Genomic DNA, 17,936 nt, shown 5'->3' on the forward strand with positions numbered 1-17,936 from the left:
TTTCAGGGAGATTGCAGATGGGAGCAGAATGCGCCGCGAGCAGCGCGGCGTGCCGTTGAGGGGGCGTGGCCCGCTCCGCCCAAAGGGCGTGTCTAGCTCCACCTAGATGCCCTACACACACACATTCACATTACTAGATGCCCTACACATACACACATTCACATTACTAGATGCCTTACACATACACACATTCACATTACTAGATGCCTTACACATACACACATTCACATTACTAGATGCCCTACACATACACACATTCACATTACTAGATACCCTACACATACACACATTCACATTACTAGATGCCTTACACATACACACATTCACATTACTAGATGCCCTACACATACACACATTCACATTACTAGATGCCCTACACATACACACATTCACATTACTAGATGCCCTACACATACACACATTCACATTACTAGATGCCTTACACATACACACATTCACATTACTAGATGCCCTACACATACACACATTCACATTACTAGATGCCCTACACATACACACATTCACATTACTAGATGCCTTACACATACACACATTCACATTACTAGATGCCCTACACATACACACATTCACATTACTAGATGCCCTACACATCCCCACATTCACATTACTAGATGCCTTACACATACACACATTCACATTACTAGATGCCTTACACATACACACATTCACATTACTAGATGCCCTACACATACACACATTCACATTACTAGATGCCCTACACATACACACATTCACATTACTAGATGCCCTACACATACACACATTCACATTACTAGATGCCCTACACATACACACATTCACATTACTAGATGCCTTACACATACACACATTCACATTACTAGATGCCTTACACATACACACATTCACATTACTAGATGCCCTACACATACACACATTCACATTACTAGATGCCCTACACATACACACATTCACATTACTAGATGCCTTACACATACACACATTCACATTACTAGATGCCTTACACATACACACATTCACATTACTAGATGCCCTACACATACACACATTCACATTACTAGATGCCCTACACATACACACATTCACATTACTAGATATCTGATGTCACACTTTCCTAAGCCACAGAACACATCTCTGGTAGAGATAAACTAATTAGGAAGCGGCCAGAGAGATCCGACCGATAACACAGAGACAAGCTTTCCTTTATCAGCTCCACCAGCTGGGAGTTGTAGTGTAGCAGCATATAATGATTTATGTCCTTATAAACTACAGTAATGTAACAACACATCTAACCTACAAGCAGAAGCAGGGAATATACTGAAGGTGTCAATACACACTATAACAACCTGAATGTCTGGCACTGCTGTTACATGTAAAAAAATAAATATATATATATATATATATATATATATATATATATATATACACACACACACACATATCCCACTATGCAGTCAGCATCTGTACATGTCCTGCACGGTGGAGGTAGATAATAAATCCCATGCTGGGAGTGTGGTGAGAGAGGGAGAGGGTCCTACCTTACAATGTGAGGAGTGGTTGGAGGTTCAGGTCAGTAGTTGCTGGGAGGATTGGGTTGCTGGCTGTGAGCAGGCTGCCTCACTCTCCCTCCTATATACTGTATACTCCATTATATATATATATATATATATATATATAATCTTGTCACAGGCATTAACTGCACTCTAAACGGGCACTCACTAACAGCCATCCATGATTAAATGGATGGCTGTCAGTGAGTGCCCTTTCGGAGTGCAGTTAATGCCTGTGACACTCAGCACAGCTAGCCACTATTCACTTCTATTTAACAACACTTTTACTTACATTGAGCCAGGCCACCGTGGGAGGAGAAAAGGCCACCGCTGCTGCTGAACTGTGTACACGTGACCTACGCCTCTGACCAGATGACCAGAGCTCCACAGCGCCGCTGTTTACAGATCCCGACGATCTCACTGCTGTCTAGCCGGCCACCGCTACCCACAACCCCGCGGTGGCCGGCCAGTCATGAGGTTCTGTGCAGGCCCCGCCCCCGGCATTCCAGGACTCGCACATGCGCGGTCCTTAGATAAAAAAAAATAATAAAAAATACGGGAGTTGATGTATACTTTGCGGGGGGGCGGGAGGGTTCATTAAAAATCGGGAGCCTCCCGCTAAAATCGGGAGTGTAGGCAGGTATGATGCAGACAGGCTATAGATAAACGAAGGCAGCAGCTGATGGTCTGACATGGAGCTCTCCACTAATGTATGGTGGCTTCTCAGGTGCCGGGAAGGGGTGCCATGTATTGGGCAGCCATGATGGTACACTCCGGGTACATAGTTACAGCCCTACGTGGGGTGAATATGTTGTGGACAATGGAGGAGGTGCCCCTTCGATGCTGGAGCCGGCGGCAGGCGCCTCCATTGTCTCCCATAGTTCTGCCCCTGTGATGATGCATCAAGTCCCCACTTCACTAAGGAAGTGGGTGGGATCTGGGAGGGTTCCCCGCTCTTTCAGCGTAGCTAAGCATGTGTAATAATCTGTACCACAACAGCTCTCTTATATAATGGGAAATTGAATTTTTTTTTTTTTTTTTTGTTATTTTTTTTATCCAGCTATGCCTTGTGGTGTGGTGTGGTATAATATATATATATATATATATATATATATATATATATATATATAATGTATGAAGTGCTGTCCCAAAACTGAAAGAGCTCATACCAGTTATATATGTAATATAACTGCAATCTTTCTACTGTCCTATTTTCGAAAAGTAGAAATAAAAAAATAATTTTGTTCATAGGATAAATAATCGCAGTGATGACAAGGAAGATTCAGATAATGCAACAAGTGATCCTCCTCCAACACCACAGGAGATGTCACCGGACAGAAGGCGGTCGTCTTCAGATACATCTAGATCTACATATAGCCTCACAAGACGCATTTCAAGTAAGATCTGGTACACTGTACTATAGTAGGAGTACATTATTCCTGAAGGAGAACGACAGCCATCCATTTAATTTTTTGTGGATGAGTCAATGTTGCTTAACGAGAGATATGCACCTACTGTAATGCTTCTACTTTGCTCACGGCATGGAGAAGTTTGAATGTAAGCAAATACCCCGGTTTAGAGTGCCGCTGACTTTATGACTTAGCACGATAAGCGAACTAAGGGCCTGATTCAGACGTGCTCGCAAGCGGGTCGATGTTGGGCCAGTGCGCATGCGTACGACGGACCTGGCTCCGTTGTGCGCATGCGCGAGACCCGGATAGCGATGGGCAAGCCATCGCTATGGGTCTCGCTACAAAGGGGGCGTGCTGTCGATGGTGAATGACAGCACGCCCCCTTTGGTGGGCGTGCCGGGGGAGTGGCTGGCCAGATGGAGGAGTTCCCATGGGAACGCCTACCGTCTGGGGCCGGCCCCACTGACATCACAAGTGATGTCAGTGGGAGTGCTTTTGGCTCTGATAGAGTCTGTGTAAGAAGGCAAAAGACAGGTCCGATACTAGTGACTCACGCCATGCATCATTATGCTTACTCTGCCACTTTCTACCTGTTCTTTGTGACACAGAAACTAATCATAGTACACTATGGGGCAGAATCAGCACAGATCGCAATTGCAACTGCGTATGCAGATTGAGCGATTGTTAGCCATTGCGCATTCATACAAGCCGCACTGCGATTACGCATGCAGATAGAAAACCATCGCAGAGTGAGTGACAGGCTGTGAGCGTTTGGGGGTGTTGATGGGGGTGTGGTCGGAGAAACGCAGGTGTGCCTTTCCGTTCAAGCGCCGTTGCATGTGCGTGCATAAATTAGCTACTGTGATTGCATACGCAGCTTGAGTACTCACTGCGTGCGATGAGACTTGCAATTTCTGCAACGGGTCAGACCTGCTGTAATTGTGCGTGACGGGCCGATGTGCTTAGATGTTACCGATGTATATGCAGCACTGTGAGGTATTACGAATGTGAGAAAGCAGCAATGGGCGTCTCTATTGCTCGCTGAGCTGTGGCAGGTATTAGCATATTCTCGCAGCTTCATTGTGTGCGATTACTGGGGAAAATAGCAAAATTAAGGAGAAAGTGCACAGCACAAAAATTGCATTATATGGCGCAACATTCTAATAAGATACAAACTAAGTCGATCTTTAGTTTTCTAGGTCATCATAGACTGCAATGACTTATGATCTTTTTTTTATGTATCTAGGACCATAATTAGTATTTGCTTGTGGTCTACGATCTTGAAATATCTCTGCATCTATTAAAAAACATTCTGATTCTGGAGTCGCACATTTTATGCACTACTGGTTGTTTAAATGTATATCGGAAATGCATTTGTATTGTTTAACAAATTGCTGTGGTGTCATTACAAGAATTATACCTTCATTATCACTAAATGCCATATATCATTATCTCCTACTGTAGGTTTAGAATCTAGAAGACCCAGTTCTCCATTAATTGATATTAAACCGATTGAGTTTGGTGCATTAGGAGCCAAAAAAGAAATCGTGCAGCCAACAGTACTAAGGAAAACGTATACCCCAGAGGACTACTTTAGGAAATTTGAACCACATTTATATCCAGTTGACTCCAGTAATGATGATGTAGACTCATTAACGGATGATGAAATTCTAAGCAAGTACCAATTAGGTATGATGCATTTTAGTACTCAGTATGATCTTCTGCACAACTATCTGATTGTCAGGGTAATAGAGGCCAGAGACTTGCCACCTCCCATATCTTACGATGGTTCAAGACAAGACATGGCGCACTCTAACCCATATGTGAAGATATGCCTATTACCAGACCAGAAGAACTCTAAGCAAACCGGAGTGAAGCGCAAGACCCAGAATCCAGTATTTGAGGAGAGATATACTTTTGAAATCCCATTTTTAGAAGCCCAAAGAAGAACATTGCTGTTAACTGTGGTGGATTTTGACAAGTTCTCCCGACATTGTGTTATTGGGAAGGTCTCCATGCCACTGAGTGAGGTGGACCTTGTTAAAGGAGGACACTGGTGGAAGGCCATAATACCGAGCGCTCAGGTAATATTAAGGATATATGTACAATGGAATAATACACTTTCTTTAAATAATAATCCCTGATATGTTGGAGGTTATTTTATACCTAAACAAATACGTTAGTGCAGTGGTTGGCAACCCTAACTTAGTGGGCTAGCTAAATTCTAGTTTAGTCCAGCGTACCAGCTCTCTCTCTCTCTCTCTTTCTCTCTCTCTCTCTCTCTATGTATATATATATATATATATATATATATATATACACACACACACACAATATATATGTATGCTTGTGTCTATGTTTGTGATGCATAAACACAATGCATATTTTGTAATTATAACAACTGAATAAACAAATTGCTCTTTTAATTATAAAGTATTGAGGCCAAAATTTAAGTCTGGAACTGGAAACCTTCAGAACATTCGGTGTGCTATTTAAAACTACTATGCATACCGCATTTGGCACAGGTGCTGGGGTTTGCCGACTTCAGATTCAGAGATGGATGCAATGCCAATATATATGCAGATTGTGTAAGCCGCACTGTGCACGCGCAGTGACTAAATTGTGATTATGCTCACACAGAGGAGTCACTCGCAAAGTGAGCGTTTGGGGGATGGACAGAAAAAAGCAGGCGTGTCGGACCGTTTAAGCACTGTTTTCTGGGCGTCCATAAATTAGTCACTGTGTCTTTGCTTGCAGCAGGAGAGCCCCCGTGTGCCTGGAGACCCGCTATGTCTGCCACAGCTTAGACTCAGAAAGCTGATGGCCATCTGATCTGCGTTTCCGGATTTGTGCGCGAACAGCGGATGCTACATGCTTTCAGTTGGCATCTCGCGAGTGAGTGATTAGCATATTATCGCAATTGTGATCTCTGAGAGATTACAGCTGCGATGACATTTCCGTCCATTTCTGAATCAGGCCCTTAGTGATTCCACAGTAAAACATCAGCAATTTGACAACAGTGCATTTTGAAACATGTAGTGCAACAGACTAGAAATAGTTCTAAAATGTTCTCAACTGAAATAGAACAAAATAAAATGCTTAATATCATATACCTCTAGAGCAGAGGTTCCCAAACGCGGTCCTCAAGGTTCCCCAACAGTTCAGGTTTTAGCTGCGTACACACACAACGATTTAGTAAATGAACGATTTTAGTAAACGATTTTCCCTTGAAAAAATGAACGAAAATCATTTACGAAAATCATTAATTTACTAAATGTAATGAACGATTTTCTTGAACTACAAACGATTTTGGCATATTCCCTTACTGAAAATCATTGAGTTGGTCAGTCTGACTAAACTACGTTCATCGTTTTAACTCAGAAAGTGAACGATTTTTTCAACGATTGAACGATAAACGATATAGTTATCGATAATCGTTCAAAAAATCGTTGTGTGTGTATACACCTAGATATCCATGGTTGAGTTCAGGTGTTTAAATCAAATTAACTGAGGTACTAATTAAGTCACCTGTGCTAAAACCTGAACTCTTGGGGAGCCTTGAGATTGTGGGGGTCATTCAGACCCGGTCGTTAGCGCCGATGCGCTCGGACCGGGTCGATGGCCCCCCACAGAGCATGTGCACGACGGCGCCGGCGCCCTCGTGCGCATGCGTGAGACCCGCTACGACCGACAGCGCCGGTCGTAGCTGGTCTCTTTCCAAAGGGGGCGAGCTGTCGATGTTGATTGACAGCTCGCCCCGTTTGGAAGGCGGGCCGGGGGGGTGGCAGCCCAAACAGAGGCATTCCAATGGGAAAGCCTACCGTTTGGGGGAGGCCCCACTGACATCACTAGTGATGTCAGTGGAGAGCTTCCGGCTCAGACAGAGCCAGAAGCTCTCCGGGGCTTACGACAAGGGAGACCCTACCCTAGGGTCTCGTCGTAAGCCCCGATGGTCGCGATGGTCTCTGACCATCGCGACCATCACCGGAGCGGTCGTTAGAGCTGTGGGTGTTAACCCACAGGCTAACGACCGCAACAGAGGCGGGCGGTCAGGATGCAGGCGGCCGCCCAGTTTCTGAGCGACCGCTTGCATCCTCCGACCGCCTCTGAATGAGGCCCTGTGTCTGGTAACCTCTGCTCTAGAGCATTGTTTTACATTTTATGTCTTTTTAAGCTTGTATATACTAAAGCTACTGTAGGTAACCCAAAATGAAACAACAAAACAGTATTTTGATGCAAGTGGGCTGGGTTTTTTTTTTTTTGAGTACTTAAAATAACAAGTGTATTGGATGAGCACTTGTACATACACTAAATTCTCTTTAAAGTAAAATGTTAATATTTGGACTAGATAATAACAAAGTTTTGTTGGTATTACTGAGCAAATATTGTAATGCTTTCTCAGATTTACAGATTATTGAGCAATAATCTTTTAGCATTCTACCGCTATCACCAGTACATATTGTGCTGAAAATATATGACCTTCCTGTTCACATATGAGGAAAAGAGCAGCTGAGCCTTGAGGCATTAAATATTAATAAGAAAAAATGACAATTTTCTTTAGTGCTTGGTACAGAGTGACTCATGTATGGAAGCACTAGAATGTAGTTACATTGTTATAGTATATTTTATATGTTGGCTGCTCAAATTGTCTTCAGGTTGTTATTATATTATTGTGGTCATAAAATTTTATTCTTTGGAGCTTCACGGATGGGCTGCTGTGTGCATCCGGACTAGACTGTGTTGGACTGGGGTGTGGAGAACTTGGGCAAAACCTGGGAGGTCTAATATAGCTCTTTCTCATGCAACAGTTTGGCGAGGACAGAAGCACAAACCGGACAGCTCTGTATGTGGGGGAAGCAATCGGGAAGCCGACTGCCTAAATACCGGCAGCCGGCTTCCCGCCTGTCTTATCTCGGCATGGGTGAAATGCCGGGCGTCTAGATGTAGACGCCCGCATTTCCCCGATGATCGTAGTGATGCCGGGCGCCGCGAGCGGACAGCCGCGGGGGGGAGGGTTAGGTTTAGGGGAGGGAGGGTTAGGGTTAGGCACCCCTGGGGGGGACTTAGGGTTAGGCACCCCCCCGGGGGACTTAGGTTTAGGCAGCGGGGAAGGGGGTGGTTAGGGTTAGGCACTTAGAGTGGGGATTAGGGTTAGGCACTTGGGGGGAAGTTAGGGTTAGGCACCCCTAAGGAGGGTTAGGGTTAGGGGGGTTAGGTTAGTCTATACTTACCTATCCACGATCGGGATTTCCAGCGCTGTCGGGCTTCCGCAGCTTCGCACTCTGCTCCTGTCGGGCTGCCACTGACGGCCGGTGGTATATCATACCCATTCCGTATGTGGAGCAGATAGCTATACAAAAGTACTGGGTTGTGTAGCAGAACCAGCTACACAGGAATTACTGGGATGAGACCAGCTATAAATGATCGCTGGGACGTGGAGCAGAACCAGCTACACCGGATTACTTGGATGAGACCAGCTATACAGGATCGTTGGGATGTAGAGCAGAACCAGCTACACAGGTTTATTGGGATGAACCAGCTATACTAGATTGCGGAGATGCATAGCCAGGGAGTTCCTTAGATAATTACTGCACTGAAACCACATGCTGGCAGCTTGCTGTGCAGATCACAGGAGAGTACTCAGCAGGTCTGTGGACAACTAAGCACTGGCAATTAGTGAGTGCTCAGGAAGCTTCCTTTATACCCCTGGCCGTTCAGGGATAGGCTGAGGAGGTTCACATGACCGCTGGCTGACTCCTGATAGCAGACTGATCGGTCAGTTGACCCTCAGAGTCAAGACTGTGCCTATAGCTGATTTTCTAGGGAACTCCGGTGTTCGGCACACTGATGCTATGCAAAGGTACCACGGTCGCTGTAAACAGCGGAAGTCTGCTAGTGTTAGTGGCAAGTACGTCCATTCATTAAATAGTTTGATCTCTGGGCAATCTGGTTACCCAAATCCTACAAGATAGGTGAGACTGCGCACGGCTAGAGAGACCTGGACGGTTCCGTTTTGTGACAACTCTCTTATTACAAATATTTATGTTGATTTGCATTTCTCTGTCAATTTATAAAAGGGAAAATATGTAATATTTCACTTGGAAATTGTGCCAAAATTGCAGTAAATCATTGCTAAGGCTCAATTTCAGCTGAATAAGAAGAATCTGATGGAATTTTATGGATATTTGTAAGATAGGTGAACAAATAAGTCTTAATTTAAGCTATCGCTATTTACCAGATCATTTATCTGTAGTAACTCTGGGTTATGCTCAAAATTTCCCTATGACCACAATTGATTAGTATTTGTATCTGAAGAGGAGACATAACAATTTTGGTAATTCGTGCATTCTACCTCACTGTAATAAGCTTTTTTTGTACCTACAGACACACAAACAGAGATTTTGGGCTTTGGTGAAATTCACTTTAATTGTAAGATCCATATTTTGTGGACAATTTAATATAAATATCAGGACTTAGTAAGGAACGGTCAATAAATAAGTGCATTGAAGTATTTGTGGGTTTGACACTGGGATAGTTATAATTGAATCTGGTCACAGTGGGGGCCAGTTCAGAGTTGAAAGCAAATCATCCGTGATGTACTTGATAAAGGCCACCTCAAAGCTGATTGGTTGTCATGGGTAACTTCTCCAGTCTTTAGAACATTTGTGTACATTCACCCATATGCATTTCTTTGGGCTGATCACCCCAATCTGTGCACTTGGTTTCATAGCAGTCATCATCATCAGTGAGCACTGGGATCGGTATGGCTTGAAGGCATTCAAAATGTCGGCATCTTAATTTTGAACACAGTATGCCAACTTGCTAGTAATGTTAGTTAAAGCATTGTAACAGCATCGGCACTACAAACTTGAAATGGTATGTAGTCAAGAAGCCAGCAGTCAAAATGCCGACCGCTGGCTTCCCGACTGTGAAATCCTGGCATGGGATTAATAATAGACGTCTAAAAACTGACGCCTATCATTAGCCCCACGCCGAAATCCCCCGACGCCCGGCATACCGATTGTAGGTAATCAGGGCGCCGGGAGCGGATAGCTGCGGGATGGGGTGTGGGGGTGTGTGTGGTTAGGTTTAGTGTCTCCCGGGGAGGGTTAGGGTCAGGCAACCCTGGGGGGAGGTTAGGGTAAGGAACTCCCCCGGGAAGGGTTAGGTTTAGGGTGCGGGGAGGTGGAGTTAGGTTTAGGCATCCCTGGGGGGAGGGGGAGGTTAGGGTTAGGCACTCCTAAGAGAGGGTTAGGGATAGCCTACTTACCTCCCCTGTCGGGATCTTCATCTGCCAGCCTTCCGGCATCGGTATTTCATCCGCTGGGCTGACGTCCAGCGGTATAACATACCAATTCCCTTTAAACAAGATGCTAATGCATCATATTTAAAGTTATACTGCTGATCCAGTTACAATACTTTAATTAACATTGGTACCTACCGTGTCAGCATACTGTGCTGGACATTACACTTCCGTCAATGTCATTGTCGACATTATGAATGTCTGCAAATGAACTACCTCCCCTTGCACTAGCCCTATCCTTGGTGCAAAAGTCACATTTGAAGACAGGCACATATACAGTATGCATACGCACACAACTGCCTAGTCCGCAATTCTGTCTGCACACACTCACTGGACTTAGGCCCTGATTCAGAGCCGGATGCTCTGACCAGAGCACTCGCTCTGAATCAGGGCCCACCTCCATAATTATGGAGCGTCCTCCTGGACGCTCGTATAGCTGTGGGTCACCACCCACAGCCTATACGAGCGTGCAGGTTGATGGTCGCGATGGTCTTGACCATCGCGACCATCGCCACTGCGAGCCGGAGCCTGCGGTTGAGTTTCTCAACCTCAAGGCCCGGAGTGATTTTGGCTCTATCAGAGCCAAAATCACTCCCACTGACATCACTAGTGATGTCAGTGGGGCCGGCTTCAGACGGTAGGCGTTCCCTTGGGAACGCCCCCGTCTGGGAGGCACGCCCCCGGCACGCCCACCAAAGGGGGCGTGCTGTCAATCAACATCGACAGCACGCCCCCTTTGATCAGACACAACGAGCGAAAGAAAGTCCTTCGCTCGTCGCGTCTCGCGCATGCGCACGACGGAGCTCCCTCCGTCGTGCGCATGCACAGTGCACACCATCGACCCACTTGCGAGCGGACAGCCGCTCGCGAGTGGGTCTGAATCAGGCCCTTAGTCTACGTGAGGATGCCCTTTTAGACCAGATCTGCCTGCTCAGTCAGCGGATATGCTTCTGAGATCTGTGTTACTTACTTCGCTCCTAGTGACATACAATTGATTCCAGCGAAAACACGCAAGATATGCTCCGCAAACAGACTGGAGTTCATCTCTTCATCGTCCCCACAGTGAGATCAGTTGAGGCTTGAGTATTGATTGGAGTTTCCTGTGCTTGGCTCATTCCAAGCACATAAAGGTCTATTTACTAAGCCTTTGATGGAGATAAAGTGAACTGACTAGCCAACCAGGTCCTGTTGTTTTTCAAACACAGCCTGTGACATGGCAGTTAGGAGTTGATTGGCTGGTACTTTGTCTCCATCCAAGGCTTAGTAAATAGACTCCATAATCCTTAACATTGTGTTTTGCATGGATTTGGCTCTTTGCATTGCATGAAAGACAGGCTTCAGCAGCATATGCTCCAGCTATGGCTATGACAAGGAGGCTTGTCTGATATGGGGACTCCCGGTGCTGGTCTAACCAGAATGGTATCCAGGGCAACTAATGTACAATTACAGTTTCTCTTACAACCAGCTGTTTCTGTTTTATGTTCATTAACAGCCAAATATTGCAATGTTTCTTGCAAGTCTTAGGTTAAGATTTGTACAGATGTGTCCACATATATCTATCCTCCGTGCGCTACATGTCACGTTATACATAATGTGCGAGCGCCATGTACCTCGGTAGCGCCGTACGTCTTTTCGTGCGACTGTTTACCTTCAAATGCTCGCAAAGCAATGTGAATAGGACGCCCATGCAGCTTCTGGTGATTACAATGATGTGCGGCATGCCTATATTCTGTGTGCCACTGCGGCTGGATCTGCATGGAAAATGCTACGCAACAGTGTCACATCCGCTTCTAAGTTGGCAATAGATCAAGAAAGAGTAAGTAACTGAGCGCCTGATTCAGGGATGTATGCCCATGCATTTGCACTTGCGATCCCGTACACAGCTGCTATGTGAAAATATGTGAAAATATGCTAATGCTGTAGCCGCCTAGAACTGTACGCCCAACAGCAGCTTAGCAGATCCAAACAAGTTCGTAAAAGCACACAGCAACGGTGGTCGCAGTTCCTTTGATAAGCAACCATCCGAGTAACACTATGCTTTCATGAATGGCTGCGGGAACTGAGTCACTGGCGCGTACAGGATCGCAGTTGTAGGCTGAGACACCCCCCAGAAATGGTTGCAACATGCCTGTGTTTTTGCTGCCACTCCCTGAAAACCACCCTCAAACAGTCCTTAATTTTTAATCACTGTGAAAAAATCTTCACCGCGAGCGGCATCGCTAAGGTACCTTGGCGCGTGCATGGTGTGACCATGACGCATTGGGCCGATAGTTTTGCATGTGTGGTAAATACTGGCTGCCGGGCAGCTTTATTTTTTACACTGCAATTTAGATGTCAGTTTAGACACGCCCCTCCCACAATGAAATCTCTCTGCACATTTACACCTGCCCCACGTGCAGTGCAGTGTGGTGTTATCAAGGTGCACAGTTACCTGCTCTTTTTTGCTTTACTCCCAACTCAGAATTAGGCCCAGTGTGGATACAAGATACACAATTCTCTATGTTCTAACGCAATAACATAAAAACATTGTAAAGTGCAAACTCTGCACTATTAGATATTGCACACACAGGTAATTCAATGCACATCAGAAGTCCGTGGTGATTACAGTTCAAACAGATCATTGACTGAAACATCTTTGTCCATACTGTGGAGAGAATACCGTATTTGCCCATCTAATGGTGGCCAAAAATGGTGCCCAGTCTACATCAATACTTACTTTCACCCTTTAATGCCTGTGAGTGAACTTTCCCTAATTGTTATAGGAATTATATTTTTAAAGCCAGCGATTCAGGGGCGGCCCTAGGTCTACTAGCACCATACTTGCCAACTCTCCCTGATTGTCAGGGAGACTCCCTGAAATAGTAGCAATCTCACTGACTCCCTGAAGAGCCTAGCAATCTCTCTGATTGCACCTTACCCCCATTATGAAGCTGTTACTGTATATGCAAAAAAACAAAAAAAAAACCCAGATATGTACATTCAAACTGGATCATTAGTATAATTTTCCTTCCATCGCACAGGGCACCACAGGTCAGGGGGCACTGTTTGGGCCTGTCAAATTTCTGTTTATTATCATTCTCACTTGTAGCTTCCTCTTATTTCATCCCCGGCATCTCCTGGCCTCTCCTATCTCTTCCCTGGCCCTCCCCCATGAAGCCATTCCCCTTTTTTGGGTGCATTATGTCCCTTTGAAAAATGAGGGGGGCGCCAATGCTCTTTCTGGCACAGGGCACCAAAAAGTCTAGTTACGGCTCTGCTCAGATGTAGCAGTACACGCCCACTTTACCGCCACGCTCATAGGTGTTGCTTTCACAATCTCCCTGAAATGCTTTTTCAAAAGTAGGCTAGTATTACTAGCACCCTGTTCAAGAAATTTGTGGAACACGTCCCCCCCCCGAAATCCAACTATATCCGTCACTAATACATTTGTTATTATTTTTAATATCATTATTAAGAACACAAACACACATTGTATCCCACGAGGAAAAAAAACACACATAGTCCCCACAAGAAAAATAACACACACATAGGCCTCCACAGGAATAAAACATACACATAGGCCTAGTGCAGGGGTGGGGAACCTTCTTTCTGCCGAGGCCCATTTTGATATATATAACATTAATCGCGGGCCTGGGGCAGGCCACGCCCCCTCCGGGGCCACAATCGCCGATGATTACAGCAATGCCCAATGTGGGTGTGTACTGCTACATCTGAGAGGCATGTCATAAATTGATTTACATCCAAATGTACACAAACTCCAAAGCAGTCAGTAAGATCTACTTGTTGAAGAAAATACAGTGACACTTTTCAGAAAATGCATGTAGCCATAGGGTTCATTGTGCCTTATAATCAATGCAGGGAAAAGATACAATGATCCCATCTGAATGTATATATCAGTTGTTTTTTATTATATAACCGCTTCATAATGGGGTAAGGAGCAATCAGGGAGTTACCGAGCGGTAAATTTACTAAAGTGAGAGTTTTTCGAAGTAAGTTTTAAAAGTGATGTTGCCAATAGCAACCAATCAGACTCTACTTAACATTTAACTAGCACCTTCTAGAAGATAATAACTAGAATCTGATTGGTTGCTATGGGCAACATCACTTTTAAAATTCACTTCTAAAAACGCTCACTTTAGTAAATTTACCCCCTAGACTCTTCAGAGAGTCAGGGAGATTGCTACTGTTGCAGGGAGTCTCCCTGACAATCAGGGAGAGTTGGCAAGTATGCGTATTGGGTGTCGCACTATTGGGTTGAAGCGCAAGGTTCTCTGTGTAATATTACACACATAGACCTCCATAGGAAAAACAAAACACACGTTGGCCCCTACAGCAAACAAATAATACACAGTGGCCCCCATAGGAAAAAAAAATACACATTGGACCCCACAGAAAAAATACAAAACTAAAACATTGGCCCCCACAGGAAAATATACACTGGCCTCCACAGGAGAAAGACAAACACATTATTCCCCTTGAAAACAACCCAAAAACATTGGCTACTGGGAAGAAAAATAAAATACATTGTCCCCCACAGAAAAAATAAATACACACATTACTTGCCTCAGTCCCCCACAGAAGACTTACCTGATCTGTAATGGAGCATACACACGGTCAGATTTTTCTTCAGATCTGAACTATAACGATTTAAAAAATCGTTCAATCGTTCATATCTGAAGGAAAATCTGACATATCTGACAGATCTTGAAATGACCAAATAGTGGTGCGCTAATAAAAAATGATTAAACACACTAAAATAGGATTGACAGGGCAGAATTTAAACCAAGACGCCAATATTTTGCTCAATATATTTTATGTCAATAACAAGTATCAAATAACAATATACATATACCAAACACACATAAAAAATTTATAAAATATAGACCACAATTCGGATCCTCATATATCTATACTAGGACCTAACATTTAGTCCATAGTGCCACAGTTAAGTATTCGTATTTTAAAAACACTTGACTCTCACCAGACTTGTAAATATAAGGAAGTTCTTTTAATAGTCCCACGGACCAATTTTTGCTTCAGTTTTAATAAAAACGGGATATTCACAATGATAGTCCTTTATAATAAAGAACTTTTGGTGTGGACAATCCCAATCAGCCCGCATGCATAGTTAGAAGGCTCCGGTTTGAAGGTACATAAAGGCTCCAGTAACGTCAACCTGTGACCGCCTCTCTTCAGCCGCTTGCACCCTCTGACTGCTGGAGATTATCCTCCATTGGATTTCCAAGTGATCGGCTTCAGCGATGTACAGAGGCACTAATTAAGTCAGCCTGTGACCACCTCTCTCTTACCGCCCGTGTGCTGCTAGTGCTGGGAGTTCGTCTCAGTTAGCATATATGTGGCTCACTGTATCTATGCAGCAAAACTTCCAATCAAAGCAAGATGATGTCTGGCAAGAAGTAACAACACAATAGTAGGTATCGCTGACGCGTTTCGCTTCCGCCTATGGAAGCTTTATCAAAGAGTATGGATACTCGTGACTCCAGATTTTTCCTTTTTAAACCTACTTAATTGGATAATAATTGGCACAAATCTTTACACCTGCTTAAACAGGTGTCTCTAATGGTCATTAATCACATAACAAAATCCCATGAAGGGTTTTAAGAAAATAAAAACAACAATTTATTGGCGTCAAGGTTAATCATTTTATATTCATAATTATGCATCTACTACGTCTATACCCACATTGTTGGATGATTATAAATCAAAATAAAAAGTATATATATATATATATATATATATATATATATATATATATATCTATATAGAGATAAAAGGTAAAAAATAAAAAATATAAAATAATAAAGATACTATTAAACTACTCCTATACCGGGATTCGAACCCCGGTCTTAAAAACACAGATTCTCAAGATCAGATTCTCTACCTCTACACTATCGTCATATAGGTACCAAACAATCAAATATTAAGTACATCTCTCAATTTTAAATAACTTTACTGAGATACATGCTTTTAGTCAAACTCTCTCGTATTTATCTTATTTTATTTTATTTATATTTTGGCAAGTGTACCCACTACTCACTATCAACTTCAATCCTCCAATGGATATTGTAATAGGGAAAGCTACACAGAGAGATTATATATCACATTATCATGATGTTATCAAAAATGAGAACCCTCACATCTAGTATTATTAGAAACCTCTCACTACTTCTCACTCATAAATTAGCCTCCCGATGTAACTAACTAAATAAGATACATAAATCCAGAGTGAGTTATCTGATTGTCTCACCTGTCAATAACCATATAAACAGGATTAAAAATATTGTATAATAAATATATATCTCCATCGGGATATGAACCCACGTATTCAAGGTGTGTGAGTCTTCACGATCATGTTCTTTACCTCTACACTATCAGCTCTCTCAAACCCTGTTTGGTTGTACTAATATAGCATGTTGAACCTCCTTCTCTCATTATGGCAAATGAAACTAATCACCAGTAAAAACTACAAGCCCCGATAGGATATTGCATCTTAACAAAAATGCATCCCTCACCCTCAATGATCTAGATGGTTGAATATCTGACAGATCTGTCAGATGAACGATTTGATCGATGCGCGTTCCCGATGGTCAGATAATGATATCTGACATCTGATGTGTTTGCAGTCAGACTTGGACGATTCCATTCATTTTAATGCAGTCAAAAATCATTAAAATCGTTCAAATCTTTGGTAAAATCGTTCATCTGACAGATCCGACAAATCTGACCGTGTGTATGCTCCATAAGAGAGAGGAGCTCCTAGTCCTTCCCTGGCCTGCCCTCAGTCACCGGCTGCACCGGCAACAGCAGCAGCCTCAGTGCAGACTCCAGAGCACTGTGTGGGCAGGATGGCGAATGGCTGCGTGACCTATGATGGGAGTAACTTGGGCCGCATGTGAGCCACCCGGACGAGCACAGGCCTGAAGTTAAAAAACTGGTGTCTGGGCAGGGGCTGCAAATCAGGACGGTCCAGGGTCCCAGTAGCGGACGCACCATGCCCCCTGTGGTGTGGCGCCTTTGTGTGACTTCACCGCTGGAATGGCCCTCAAGACGGCCTTGCAGAGATTGTTTAATAGTATCTAACTAGCTGCATAGCAGACAGAATATTTAATATGCACAGCACAACTGCGCATGTGTACAAATCCTTACGCCTATTTAGGATGTTTTATTCATGCACTCCTAAGGACCTGATTCAGAGGTGAACTCTACTATATCCGCTGGTGCATCTTTTGCCAGAGTAACGGCTGCAATATAATACAAATGCTAGTATCAGCTTTCCCCTGGTGTAGCAGCCTGCGTCTAAATGTACAGCCACTGACACTCCCACGTTTAGCATCTCTGCACGCTGTAACACTGCCGGTGATTCTTGACACCATCGGCGCAGGGTGGGAGGGTGGGGAATGAATATCTTTTGCAGCAGCTGTATGGAGGGCTACAGAACCTAATAGGTAGGGGAGCATGGAGTCCATGGAACGATAGTGAGGAGTCCTGGAGTATGGTAGTCATGAACTCCATTTCATACGCAAAGCATGTTTTATAACTAACATTCATGGAATGGAAGAGGGGAACTCAGATATCAACATCCCAGCAAGGACACAGCTGGTAGCACTCACTATGTGACGTACAAGTCTATTGGTATGTTTGGGGGTATCC

At 44.0% G+C, this 17,936-nt stretch overlaps 1 protein-coding gene across 3 annotated transcripts in view; it reads left to right on the top strand.

The window, feature by feature from the left end:
* Positions 1–17,936, top strand: part of SYT17 (synaptotagmin 17) — a 133,785-nt gene that overhangs the window by 42,898 nt on the left and 72,951 nt on the right. For all 3 annotated transcript variants that reach the window (XM_088476223.1, XM_088476225.1, XM_088476224.1), the window contains exons 4-5: positions 2,802–2,947; positions 4,427–5,046. In XM_088476223.1, the coding sequence (XP_088332349.1) occupies positions 2,802–2,947; positions 4,427–5,046 (766 nt within the window). The remainder of the gene's footprint in view (positions 1–2,801; positions 2,948–4,426; positions 5,047–17,936) is intronic.

Source organism: Taudactylus pleione, unplaced genomic scaffold (genome assembly GCF_031769625.1).
Source record: "Taudactylus pleione unplaced genomic scaffold, aTauple2 ptg000184l, whole genome shotgun sequence".
In the NCBI taxonomy this organism is placed as follows: domain Eukaryota; kingdom Metazoa; phylum Chordata; class Amphibia; order Anura; family Myobatrachidae; genus Taudactylus; species Taudactylus pleione.